The 12,348-nt window shown below is 39.1% G+C and overlaps 2 protein-coding genes across 2 annotated transcripts; both read right to left on the reverse strand.

The window, feature by feature from the left end:
- Window positions 1-8,047: 8,047 nt before the first annotated feature.
- Window positions 8,048-9,466, reverse strand: LOC108034467 (uncharacterized). The gene is made up of 2 exons (XM_017109350.3): window positions 8,336-9,466; window positions 8,048-8,283 (listed from the first exon to the last, which is right to left on the reverse strand). Exons 1-2 carry the CDS (start codon window positions 9,464-9,466, stop codon window positions 8,068-8,070), a joined length of 1,347 nt encoding a protein of 448 aa, XP_016964839.1. The 3' UTR covers window positions 8,048-8,067.
- A 112-nt stretch (window positions 9,467-9,578) lies between these two features.
- LOC108034781 (uncharacterized) lies at window positions 9,579-10,903 on the reverse strand. The gene is made up of 2 exons (XM_017109739.1): window positions 9,917-10,903; window positions 9,579-9,860 (listed from the first exon to the last, which is right to left on the reverse strand). Exons 1-2 carry the CDS (start codon window positions 10,901-10,903, stop codon window positions 9,579-9,581), a joined length of 1,269 nt encoding a protein of 422 aa, XP_016965228.1.
- Window positions 10,904-12,348: the final 1,445 nt, after the last annotated feature.

A 12,348-nucleotide genomic window follows, 5' to 3' on the forward strand; every position in this document is an offset into this window, starting at 1 on the left:
CAATTTCTATGGCATAGTCGGTACTCTCTTAGCTGCGATCTTACCTAATTTACCGCAGGTGGGATTTGGTGACCCCAATTCCCAGACTTGTGACCCATAAACATTCCAATGCATCCACTCAACAGGTCCTAGACGATGATCCCCTCCAGGTGCCTCAATGGCATTGATTCCACTGCTGTTATTGGCTTTTGGGGTGTTAATGCCATGCAGCAATTTGCCAGCTACCGAACTCATTAGGGGAGCTCTCAATAGATGTCCAATGTGGGTCATCTACGTGCATGCACCACGAGTCCCTAATCGCACACAGACACTTCACACAGATAGCCACCCACACGCACAGACTTCTACATTTCCATGCAGAGAGAAAGTTTCTTTTGGCCCAAGTTTTATAGCCCAGCTGTTAACACTTTGATTGCCTGGGAAGTTTTAAAACTGTCGACAGACCAACCGAAACCGACCTCCCCCGAAAACTTTAACCCGTCCAAAACGGTGAACCCGCCACCAATACGTATGCAAATGCTCTCGAGTGCACATGGCAAATGCTGGCCCAAAGTTTACTCAACTGTAACGCCAACTTATTTTGGCTATCGGGAAATCTATACTGTATGTACAGTGGGGGAGCAAAAAGGATATAGCGGCTATGATAGATAAAATAAATTCTAGCTCCTAAGTGGAGAGAGCTATGATGATAGATTACAGACTAAAATCAGTTTTTAATTTTTAATTTTTAATTTATGCAAACCAACTAAAAAACATATTATGATCAAGAAAAAATGTACTCTAAAATAACGATTAATTATATTTTAGAACATCCTTTTTCGTAAAAAAATATAATTATGAATTACTCCCCTAGCTAACAATGTATTATCTAACAAAAAATAAAGCCAAATGATTAATATACCTATATAGTTTAAATAGCAACGCATAGCCAACCAAATAAAGATGATTTTCTTTGGTCATTTTGCTTTGATTTTATAAGCCAAGTCTTCATAGAAAGTTAAATGTCTTAAAGAACATTAAGCTTTAACCATTTAAACTCAATTTTTGTAGCTACGAAAGCAAGGAATAAAGTGAAGTCCTTGAACTTTTCACTTGAATGACGAGGGTCTAACACCTTGATCCGCTTCGCCGCTTAGATAAACAGAGGGTAAGTGCATTTAACAATCGACTGCCCTCAATTACACCCGCTGGCTGGAGGGGCGGAGAGGTTCAGCGGTATAAAGCCTTAAAGTAGCATTCGATATGCGTTGCATTTCATGTGTAAACAGAGCCTGGCAGCTCTGAAAAGTACTGTAAGTACTTGTGTAAGCATGAGCACAACAGGGTTGCCAGGTAGCCGTCGGGGCGGCGAGGGCAGTCATAAATAAATAAGATTAAGCGGGCCACTCCAGTCCAGTGTCTGTGCGAAATGAGTGGGATGGGGCATCGCGGTCGGGGAAGTACCCACCCGAGAACTTCAGGCCTCCCAAACTCCCACACAACAAACAACGTGCCCGGACTTGAGAAACATGAAATAAACATTTGCCACAATGCGAAGGACACCGAAAACATTTCCGCATGCCGCACAAGTGCAGTGGCATTACATTGCAAGAAATATTTATTTTTAATAACTGGTAAAGGTTCGGTAAAAAAAAAGAAAAGGGGTGGATGGAAAATTACACAAAGAGAATAATAAAGCTGTTTAAAAGTATGCTATAATATGAAATAAAACCAGGAACTCGTCTTCAGCACGGCTCTATTTATTTCATTGCATACTTTTAGACACGTTTAAGGAAATTATTATTAAACAATCAAATCAAAACAATGTACAAAGTCAAAAGGGATATTAAATGAATAAAATATTAAAGGTGTCCAAAGGTATGCTACTGTACCAGGAACTCGTTCATAAAGGCGACATGTTGCATACTTTTAGACACATTTTAAAGTTTTTTTTGATTTTGTTTTATATGTTCACATTGCATTGGTAACTTGGACTTTTATTAAAAATGTAAAGCATTATTGCGTAATTCGCACTAAGTGTACGCAAGTGTAGAAGCTTCAAAGGCAAACTGAGAGACATAAGCTGACTGCATTCGGAATCAGCACTGCCAGTTCAAAGTCCGACTTTTCGCAGCGTCTTGAGGAGTTCCCACTCTCCTTTCCTGGATCCCCCACCTCCTGGAAGTCCTTGCGTCAACTCTACTCATAATTCAGGAAGTGTGCGGCGCTTTTTGTACGCCGTACTTGCATTTCATAACAAGCTGCACGGCTGCCTGTCCCTCCAGGACAGCTTAATAAATGTCATAAAAAGTGCCCAGGCGCGGAAAGTTTTTTCCTTTTCGCCAAATCAAGAGCCAACTTTGAAAGTTAACAATTTAATTTCTACGCAGCGCGGCGTTTTAATGAAAATGCCTTTTAATAAGTAACAAAAACAGGGGGTGGTGCCAAAATGCAGCCAGGCGTTGTCCTCTTTTAATGAGCCTGCAAATAGCCAGCCCGCAAAAGAGCGATTCAAATTTGCACATAACATTAATGCCGGCAAACATTTTGATAATTAATATGAAATCAGTGGGGCGGCCATTGCATGCTGTCGGCATTTATTGTTGTTTAATTAATCAGCCATTGAGCACACACACAGTGCGGTCGCACGCTTACAATTTGTCATTGATTAATTAAAAATCTGTGGCACCTAAGAGTTGCAACTAAATAGGAAAATGTCCACAATGTCCGTTAAACTCAATGCGAATATTGAATGCAATATCTGTTTAACAAAATGATTATTCGTGGGTTAAAACCATTGTTGCGGTTAAGAGTATTAATATGCGAAATATCACAAAAATGATTCGAATTGCACAAAAACCTTGTAAAATGTGTGAAAGAGGATTGTTTGTTATTTGTCAGATATTAACCAAAACATGCTTCAATGATGGACATTTTTTATAAAATTAAATTATCGAAAGGCTTTTAAGTATAAAACAAAGCCCATCAGAATGAGATTGTATCGATTTGCATTTTTAAACCCTTAACCGATCAAACTGGACTGATAATTTGACACTATTGAGCTTAATCACACGAAATTATTTTGGTTTATTCAACATTTAATTGACTTACATGAATTTTGCACTTTAATGAGCCTTAAATCATGTCTGGTGAATTAACGAATTTGTAGCTCAGTTTTATGGGCACGTTGCACAAATTTGCATTATTTTTTACTGGGCCTTTAATAATTAGCCGCGAATGAAGCCCGAAAAACAGTTGCAATTAGCGGCACACAAATTGCACTTAATTATATAATAAATTCAATTGACAGCTGCACTTTTTGTTCCCGGTCTTTCATGCATAATTTCAGCATTATTTATGGGCCTAGCCTTATCTTTGTTTATGCACTTGTTTGCCATTGTGATACAATTATCGTGATATTTAATACTTTTCATTCTCCCCCATTTTGTGATACATCGCCAAGTTTGTTGCCGACTAATTGGCTTTTGTGGTTTTATCTGATTGCCCGAATGACGTTAATTGTGATTAAATCTCGACGTCCTCCTACCCATTCCTTCCCCCTGAAACGGCGCCCAAAGCAATTTACCGACTGTAATTGAAGATTGTTGCTCGGAAAATGCTTACAAAACCTATTTTTTCCTCCCAATCCCTCTAATTTGCCTCCGGCTGAAGGCACAAAAATGGAAAAGGGAAAATGGCCAACTGAAAATTCAATCAAAAGTGTATACTGTACGGAATTTCATCAGGCATTCCGCTCCATATCAAAGCGCAAAAAGGGAAGAAAAGAAATATTACAAATAGATTTCAATATCTGGATAAATTTATCAGAAAACAAAATGCACAGCCAGAGCAAAGTTTTTATTTCCTTGGCCCAAAAGTCTCTTTTTTCGTGGGATGAAAACTTTTTGGGAAGCAACTTTGTTGTTATGCACAGATTTCATTTGGATTTGTTTAAAAACGAAACATATTTCCTTGCCAGCCCGTAGATTCAAACGTATAGTATTCGTATGGCGAATAAGCGAAGGGCAGATGCAAATTGCGGAACTGGAAAAGGGATCCGCACAATGCCAAACGGCAGGTAAAACCCGCGCCAGACTGTAGACCAACAAACATTTACATAGATACTTCACTTTGTTTGCATATTTTTTAGCCACCTGATTGAGGGGTAATCACGGGAGTATCCAGTCAATCGAAGGATATCTAAAAAGCTTATAAGGAAATTGCGACAATAACAGGAAAAACAGCGTAGTTTTCGGGTAAAATTTGATATTTTTTATTATAGGGAAATGAGAAAAATATATACTCTAAATTCTTAAAATATCTAATAAGCTGTTAATTTGGTATATTTTTGTTAACATACAAGATAGAAAGTTAATATTACTAAACTAAGCAACTTAAAATTCAACAATAATTTTAGTTAAGAGGAATAAAATACACCTAGGTTATAAATTTTCTAAACAATCCCTTTCAATTCTAAGAACAGGTCATCTTGGCTTCCATCAAATACCCACATTAATCTCGCCGAGTCGACAATGTGCCCATTGGAATTTACATGCAAATTTGTTTTGTGCAATTTCCAATGATTTCCCATTCGCTGATAGCTGATGGCTGATACCAACGGCCCGGGGTGGCCAAAAGGATGAGGATGAGGTGCTGCAGGCTTAAAACCAGTGGTCAACTAACTGTCAGCGCATATTACGCATACGCCCCATGTGCCACTGGCTGGGCAGAGTGATAAATGACGTCAGTGGCCGGGGGACTGGGGGTTGTGGGTTATAGGGCATATTTTGCGCTGTATTTAGCAGCTAACCAAGCCGTATTAATTAACTTTTATGATGGCCGACGCGCAGCTAGCAGCAAAGTGGGCCAAAGAAAGTGGGTAGGATGAGTGCTCCACTGTGCGTATGCGTGATATTTCATTATGCGGCCATGGCAACCAGCGGCAGCCTCCCACTTTTCGGATTTTATATCTGGGGCTCTCCTTTTGGGGGCCCACAAGATTTATTGCCTGCTTGAGAGATAAAGTCATTATGATGGCATTATGAAAAGGGAAAGCCAGCGACAACGGAGGACTGAAGACGACGCCGTGCGGCATTTAGGAGATATGAATCTTTGATGCATGTAATTGGCCCGGAACCCGGGCCATATGTGTGCGGCCCTGTTTATCATTGATTTTCCTCAGGCCCTGCCGTTTATGGTAATTCCGTTCTTCCGTCTTTTTATCGCTTGTCTTGCACTAATTAAAATTTCATTAGCCACACTTCGCCAGGCCATCCATACAGCCATCCATCCATCCATCCATTTATCCAACCATCCATCCCAGGGCGACCCTTTGACTTTTGTGATCCCCAAACGATGTGCATTAATTATGCATGCCAGAAGTCGAGGCGGCTGAAATGCTCAGCTGACAGCTGTCACCACAGACAATCAACCCAAATGTCCCGCCCCTAAAAACCGGTCACATAATCAATAATTTCCGCGGATGCCAGGCAAACACACGTGTCACCGCAGTGTATTACTATATCGGGTTATTTCGCGGCATATCGCTTTATATCGCCAAACTGCAGCTAGGGCGAACATTGTAGGCGAAGTTTTCCGCCTCCCTGGCATTGTCCGCTTTGGCAGACTTTCAAAAGTGACAAAAGAAAATTGCAGACACACATAGACATGGCGCCTACACACATTTCGCGACAAAAAATGGCCGACAAAATGGCGGCGCCGATTCGAAATGGCAGCGGGTCAGCGATGCCAAGCGCCCTTTCAAGGTGCACTCTTTAAGTGCTCCAACATCCGCCGCACTAAGTGGTTTTGCTGATCAGAAAATTCCGATTAAATTCGAACGACTTTGCCATTCGTTTGAGATGCGAAACTTTCGAGCTGCATTGTCTGCAAAGATGGGTTATCCAGAAGTTTTTGGCATGTCCCAAGAAGTTAGTGGGATGAATCGCTTTTTAATGGCCCTTTGTGCAGTTCCGTTTTTTAATTTGATTTTATTGTGATGCTTCTTTATTACAGCATTAAATACAACTTGATGTTCTAACGTTTAAAGCTGTGTTCAGCACTACATTTTGCATTTATCTAATGTAACTATTTTTAAATTCTACTTCTTTATTTATTCTTTTACAATATTGTATAGATAAAATGTGTTGTTTTGTATATCCCTTAGCTTACAATAGTTTTTCCTCAACCTTCAAGAACTACAAAATTGCTATTTGCCTAAGAAATTCCATATTTTAATATACTTTCATGTTTTATTTTTTCTTAAGTACAATGGCTATAGGAATGAGTCTCCAAAAACTTCACTTTGAGATTCCATAACTCGAGTTGTATGATCCCGATTTTAAAGTGGGATACCTTTATGAGTTTGTGGATGAACTCTCTAATAATCAACATACAAATTATTCATTTTTTAGAGGGTCAAAATTTTAGCCCATTTTCATGTTGTATTTTATTGTATTTGCAATGGCATTCAGATTATAACCCCAAAAACTGCACTTTGAGATGCCATAACTCGAGTTGTACGATCCCGATTTTAAAGTGGGATACCTTTATGAGTTTGTGGTTGTATTCTCTAATAATCTAAATTGAAATTATTCATTTTTAAAGGGGTCAAAATTTTAGCCCATTTTCATGTTGTATTTTTTCGTAATTGCAATGGCATTCAGAATTTAACCCCAAAAACTGCACTTTGAGATGCCATAACTCGAGTTGTACGATCCCGATTTTGAAGTGGGGTACCTCTATGAGTTTGTGATTGAATTTTCTAATAATCTATACTAAAATTATTCGTTTTAATGATGATCAAAATTTTAGCCCATTTTCATGTACGATTTTTCAATGGCATTCAGAGCAGGACCCCAAAAACTGCACTTTGAGATGACATAACTCGAGTTGTATGATCCCGATTTTAAAGTGGGATACCTCTATGAGTTTGTGGATGAACTCTCTAATAATCTACATTCAAATTATTCATTTTTACGAGGTTCGAAATTTTAGCCCATTTTCATGTTGTATTTTTTCGTAATTCCAATGGCATTCAGATTAAAGCCCCAAAAACTGCACTTTGGGATTCCATAACTCGAGTCATACCAACCTGATTTTGAAGTAGGATACCTCTATGAGTTTGTAAGTAAATCCTCTAGTAATCTACATTCAAATTATTCATTTTTATGCCGGATTTGTTCGTAATTTATAATGGCTTTAAGAATGAGTCTCCACAACGTACACTTTGAGATTCCATAACTTGGGTTATTGGATCCCGATCTTGACTTGGGATACATATATGAGTTTGTGGTAGAATTCTCTAACAATCTTCTATAAACTTTATGAATGGGACCCTTATAACCGCATCTGTGAAGTCAATCCAAACCTTGCTTTAATCCAGTCGACTCATTTCCTTTTTGGCTTTTCAGTGACTGGCTGACGGCGGCTGCATCGATAGCGCATATGTTGCCAGTTGCTCGCATCGTGTGGCAAGAAGTTTATTGGAATCGATCGAACTGACTCCACGACTCGGAGTCTTAAAATAAAAAATATATATGAAAATCGAGAAGCTGGTGCCGTGCTGTCGGCATTTGCATACCAAGTGGAGTGGGCAACAGAGTGCCAGGGAATTTACTCAGATTTATGTTAATTTATTGAATTTAATTTGATTTTCTTTCACTGCAACGATATGTTGTGTGTGTCCGGGGGTAAATCTCGACTGCGAATAAATTCAATCAAGTTTGGCGCATAAATTACACCTTTTTGGCGCCATCGTGCAAAAAGGTGCGTATCCTTAAGATACGATAGGGCAAGGCCATTGGCATAACAACAATACGGCCGCCATTTGTTGCTTTCCATTTTATGTTCATAATGGCAAAAGTTTTGAGGGTTGCCCTTTTATGTCTGTGATATTTGAAGAGGCCCGAGGTCAGGTCATTAAAATGGCAGAAAGGTTGGCCCGGCTGCTTTGTATTCATTAAGTAATTGAGGGAAAGGTGCAGAGTGGACACAAAGCATCTGGGGTTCTTCAGCTGTCCCATAAATTATTTACTTACTAATTTAATTATTATTTAATTTGTCACGATGATGAGTTGCGTAACTTTATTATGATTCCTGTTTGAGGTGTTCCTGCAGATGACCGAGTTCCAGTTGCTGCACAAAGTAGACAATGCTGGCGGAAAAAAACAGATTTAAAAGGAGCTTGAAGTGGCCAGCTATTATGTCCAAATTTATGTAGGTTGGGTTCTTCTTTGCCAACTTGGTGGTCATAAAGCAGATGGAAACAGGTTGGCGGTCGCAAATAGGAACTTCTGAAAGGAACTTTGAACGCAAATATATTTAAATCGAGCAAAAGTAACCGCTATGCACCAACCATGAAGTCCAGAATATCCAATTCTTTGAATGTATGACCCTTCCAGGAATTTTGCGCAAGAAAATCTTTTATTTCGCAACCCTTATCATTCAATTTATAGTTCCAGCATTTTCTCATCATGTTTGAATACTCATCCTGCTGTTTATAAGCTGCTGCAAGAAGCAACATCCACAAGGCCAGATGCCAGGATAATATAAGCCAAGTTTTCGTCTGTGGATCCCTGGAATTTAGCTCGCTTTCTTGGCCCTCCCAATCGGCTTCATCATCCAGATCTTCTTGGCTTTTTTGCCTTTGCACAAGTTCATTTGAATCAAAACGAAAGAACTGCAGAAATTCAACTATCTGAAATGCTACCATAAGCAAGTAGCATATGTAAGATATTTTAAAATAGTGACCAGCCAAAATATTCATTTTTGTTTTTAAAGAAAACATATTTCGCAGCTGAAACTGATACATTTTAAGATTTCGTTGCAGTCTTAACTTGTTTAGGGCTCGGAGCCATCCAGCACTAATCAGATGATATACTATATGCAGCGCCATAATTAGGACAAAGGTAAATCGGGGTAGGCCCATTACGTAATTAGAAACATCAAATATTTTTGTGAGAGTTATAATTTTGTGTTCACCAGTCATTTTTGGCCAGTTGAAAAATATTATATTTACTCCAAATGTAGTTAGTAAAATTAGTAGAAGTATTCCATAGATACAAACGTGCCAGGAGCATTCCAGGATTAAATTTTTCCCCATTAGGGTCTTTAGTTCTTTATAGGAAGATTGAGCATGATCTATTATTTTCCACAGCTGATTCTTTCTGACTAAGGACCAGATAAGTGTCACAAAAATAAAGATGCTCGTTAGGTTTTCGTTCCATAGTTCGATTCCACTTCTTAAAGGTCTCTTTTCAATATTTAGGGAGTTTACCAGTTTATTCTCCCTCTCCCACAGATTGCTGAAAAGCTTATGGAAAAACAGAATCAGCGAAATTAGAATGGCAGGTAAAAATCTGCAGAAATTCGCTCTTTGTTGATACACTTTCCGAGATTTACTATATCTCAGCTGAAGAAGCCCAAAGAAATGCAGGGGAAGTCGCAAGAATTTGACTATGTTAAAGATGAAACGAAGTCGTGGCATTTCGAAAAACAACTAAAAGTTCCTACGAAATGTTAGTCATGCCATTACTTTCTCCCTCAACCATTAAGTAATTGATAATTACGTTAATGTGGCCCATTTCGCTGTTTATTATTCACTCGAACTCATCATAGAAATAAAAGCGGTAGACTTGACTAATTGTCTGTGTGACATTGCCGTTGAAATCATCCTGGGACTCATACTCAAAGTCCTGCAAAGTTAAGTTTTTGTGGTAAAGTAAGCGAATAACAAGCATTAGCAGAAGTTCACGGATGTGGGTTTTCAGGCAACTCCTCAGCATAGCTAAAGAAATTCCAAACCTGGCCCTGCCGAAGCCAAAAGTTGTTAGATAAAAGGGAACTTTGGTTAACATCAGAACTGGGTAGTTGTTGGTGAACTGAAGTGTACATAAAATGTTTAAAATGTTTTATGTAAGTACAGATAAAAACTCACCATCATAGTAACCACATCTTTGCTGTACATCACTTTTTCACGCTTTCTTATAAGGGTTACCCCAAAAGCTTTTGGCAAAGTTCTGTGCTGCAGGATTTGCCAGGACTTCACGACGAAGTTGTGGGGATCATCTTTTAATTTTAGATAATTTTTTTGAAACTTGCGATGCTGTTTTTGCAGGTTCGAGGCAATTATCAAAAACAAAGCCAACAAATGTATGTGTAGAGCCAAAGAAACCATTTGACCATTCAGTTGTTGACCAGAGCTCTGAATTATTATTAACATTTTAACTCCGGGCTGGATCATAAAACTAATAAGGTGCAGGGCAAAATATCTGGAGACAGTTCGGTGAACCCGCCATATAATTCGTTGCTGTCTTAGTACTCCCTTGAGTATATACAATTTATCACTTCTCATGTCTTCACAAAGAAACACATTCAGGGACCTGTAGATACAGCTCAGCCAAATGAGATAGTTTCCAAAGAACAGCAACTCAAAGTGGTAGATAAGTCCCACGCCGAATATGAAAGCACTCTGATAAACCGAATACATTTTCAGTTGCCATACAAGAAGTAATATGATCATCGCCATGAGAAGTAAGGTGTAGATACATTCCCTATGGATCCTTACGCACAATCGACTCCCCAGAATTCTTTGCATTGATTTGTGTACTCCAGCACATTCGTTTAAGAGCTTTGCGAGATGTCTTCTCAGGATCAAGAAGTACACATATAGAGGAACATACAGTAGAAACACAAACTGATCGTAGATCCATCGATGACTGAAGCTGAGATAAAGCCAACTGGCTATCAGATTTACCACAGCCATTATTTGCACATATAGCTGCTCGTCGCATACAAACTTCCCTAGTTGTTCCGAATAGCCCAAATTATAGAAACCCAAATATAGGCCGATCCTGCCAGTCTGATACCACACGCAAATCAGGTGACACAAGCAAAAACCCCTGGCAGTTGCGTGTTTCTCCATATCTGGCAGTGAACTAAGTAACTAGAGTATCTCAAAGTTATATCGGTAGCTGTAATAAAACATGCATTACGTTGATGGGTTGAAACTCCGTTAAAGGTCGTTCCTATTATGTGATGACATGGTGTATACGATAAGATATTATCGTACATATAATTACAACATTCAGGGAGTGAGCTGACCTTTCCACATGTCTATTAAAAGAAATATTTTTCCATTGTATTTCTGAAGTACTTAATGTTATCTTTTGCATGGCAATTACTTTGCAGTGCCCAACTCGTTTCCAAATTCATTATTGCTTTGAAAAACTTTTAAAAATATTTACATAAGGCTTTGTTCACAAATATGAAGCGCGACTATCAATTATTTTCCATTGTTAACATGCATACCTCTCGCCGCCTTTTTGCCCCATGAGAATTACTTGGCAAAAAATAACGACAATCATATTTTATGCTCTGTTTATTTGCGGAGTTGCACTCTGGACCGCTTTAACAGTTGACACTCGGATGCGGATGTGGCCATGGATATGGCTATGAAATGGGCGGGCCACTTAAAATGGCATAAAGCCATAAGGGGTTACCCCATCCCCGTACCCTTTCCCGATGCCGAATCACCTCTATATCTCCGTCTGGCCATCGCTATCGCTGTGGCACCGGTGCTCATTCTCCCCCGGTCGGTTTGGCTGGTCGGTGGCATCTTGGTCCCAGTTTTTTCCTGACTTTTTCATCGCCTGGCAAATGGTTTTACACGCATGTAACTTCCCCCAGCCCGCATACATATATGAATGCAATGGCGATCTCCACTTCCATCTCCATTGCACAGTGCAGCACAGCATGTGCGGCCGCATATAACAATGGGAAAAAGTGCATGTTTTTATTACAAATTGCAATTGTGAAAAATTTTATACATGGCCGCATCGTTGTCCTCTCGACGCCGCATCGTGTCACATTCCGGGACCTTCGTCCTGTAGCAGGCGTGCTATGGAAAAAGGGAGTGGCCAAACAGCAGGAACCTAGGGATACACTCGGAAAATCGAGGAAAACTAGGGCTTTCTAGTGAAATAAAAAATATTTCTAGGTCTTCGATTTCATTATCCAAAGGTGGATATGTAAGTGACTATCAACCTCTTACAAATGTTAGGAACATTGATTCCAAAACTTATTATATTCTTCAAATCGTTTTTTAATTTATTACCTTGTATCTTTCACAGCTTCCTGAATACTATCTTCTTAACGCGTCATACTTTAATGCAAAAAAAATATGTATATTCTCCAAAAATTTCAAGAACCTAGCATTATTATGTTTTATGTGATTTGAAATTAGTTAGCAGTTTGAAATACTAAAGAACTTGGACTTCCTTGACTTACTCAATTTTAAATTGGTGTGCATCATTTATTTAGACGGTTATTTCGAGTGTTTAAAAGGGTTCGAGCCTGGGCGTCGGTAGC

The sequence above is a fragment of the Drosophila biarmipes genome, chromosome 3L, assembly GCF_025231255.1.
Source record: "Drosophila biarmipes strain raj3 chromosome 3L, RU_DBia_V1.1, whole genome shotgun sequence".
Taxonomy (NCBI): Eukaryota; Metazoa; Arthropoda; class Insecta; order Diptera; family Drosophilidae; genus Drosophila; species Drosophila biarmipes.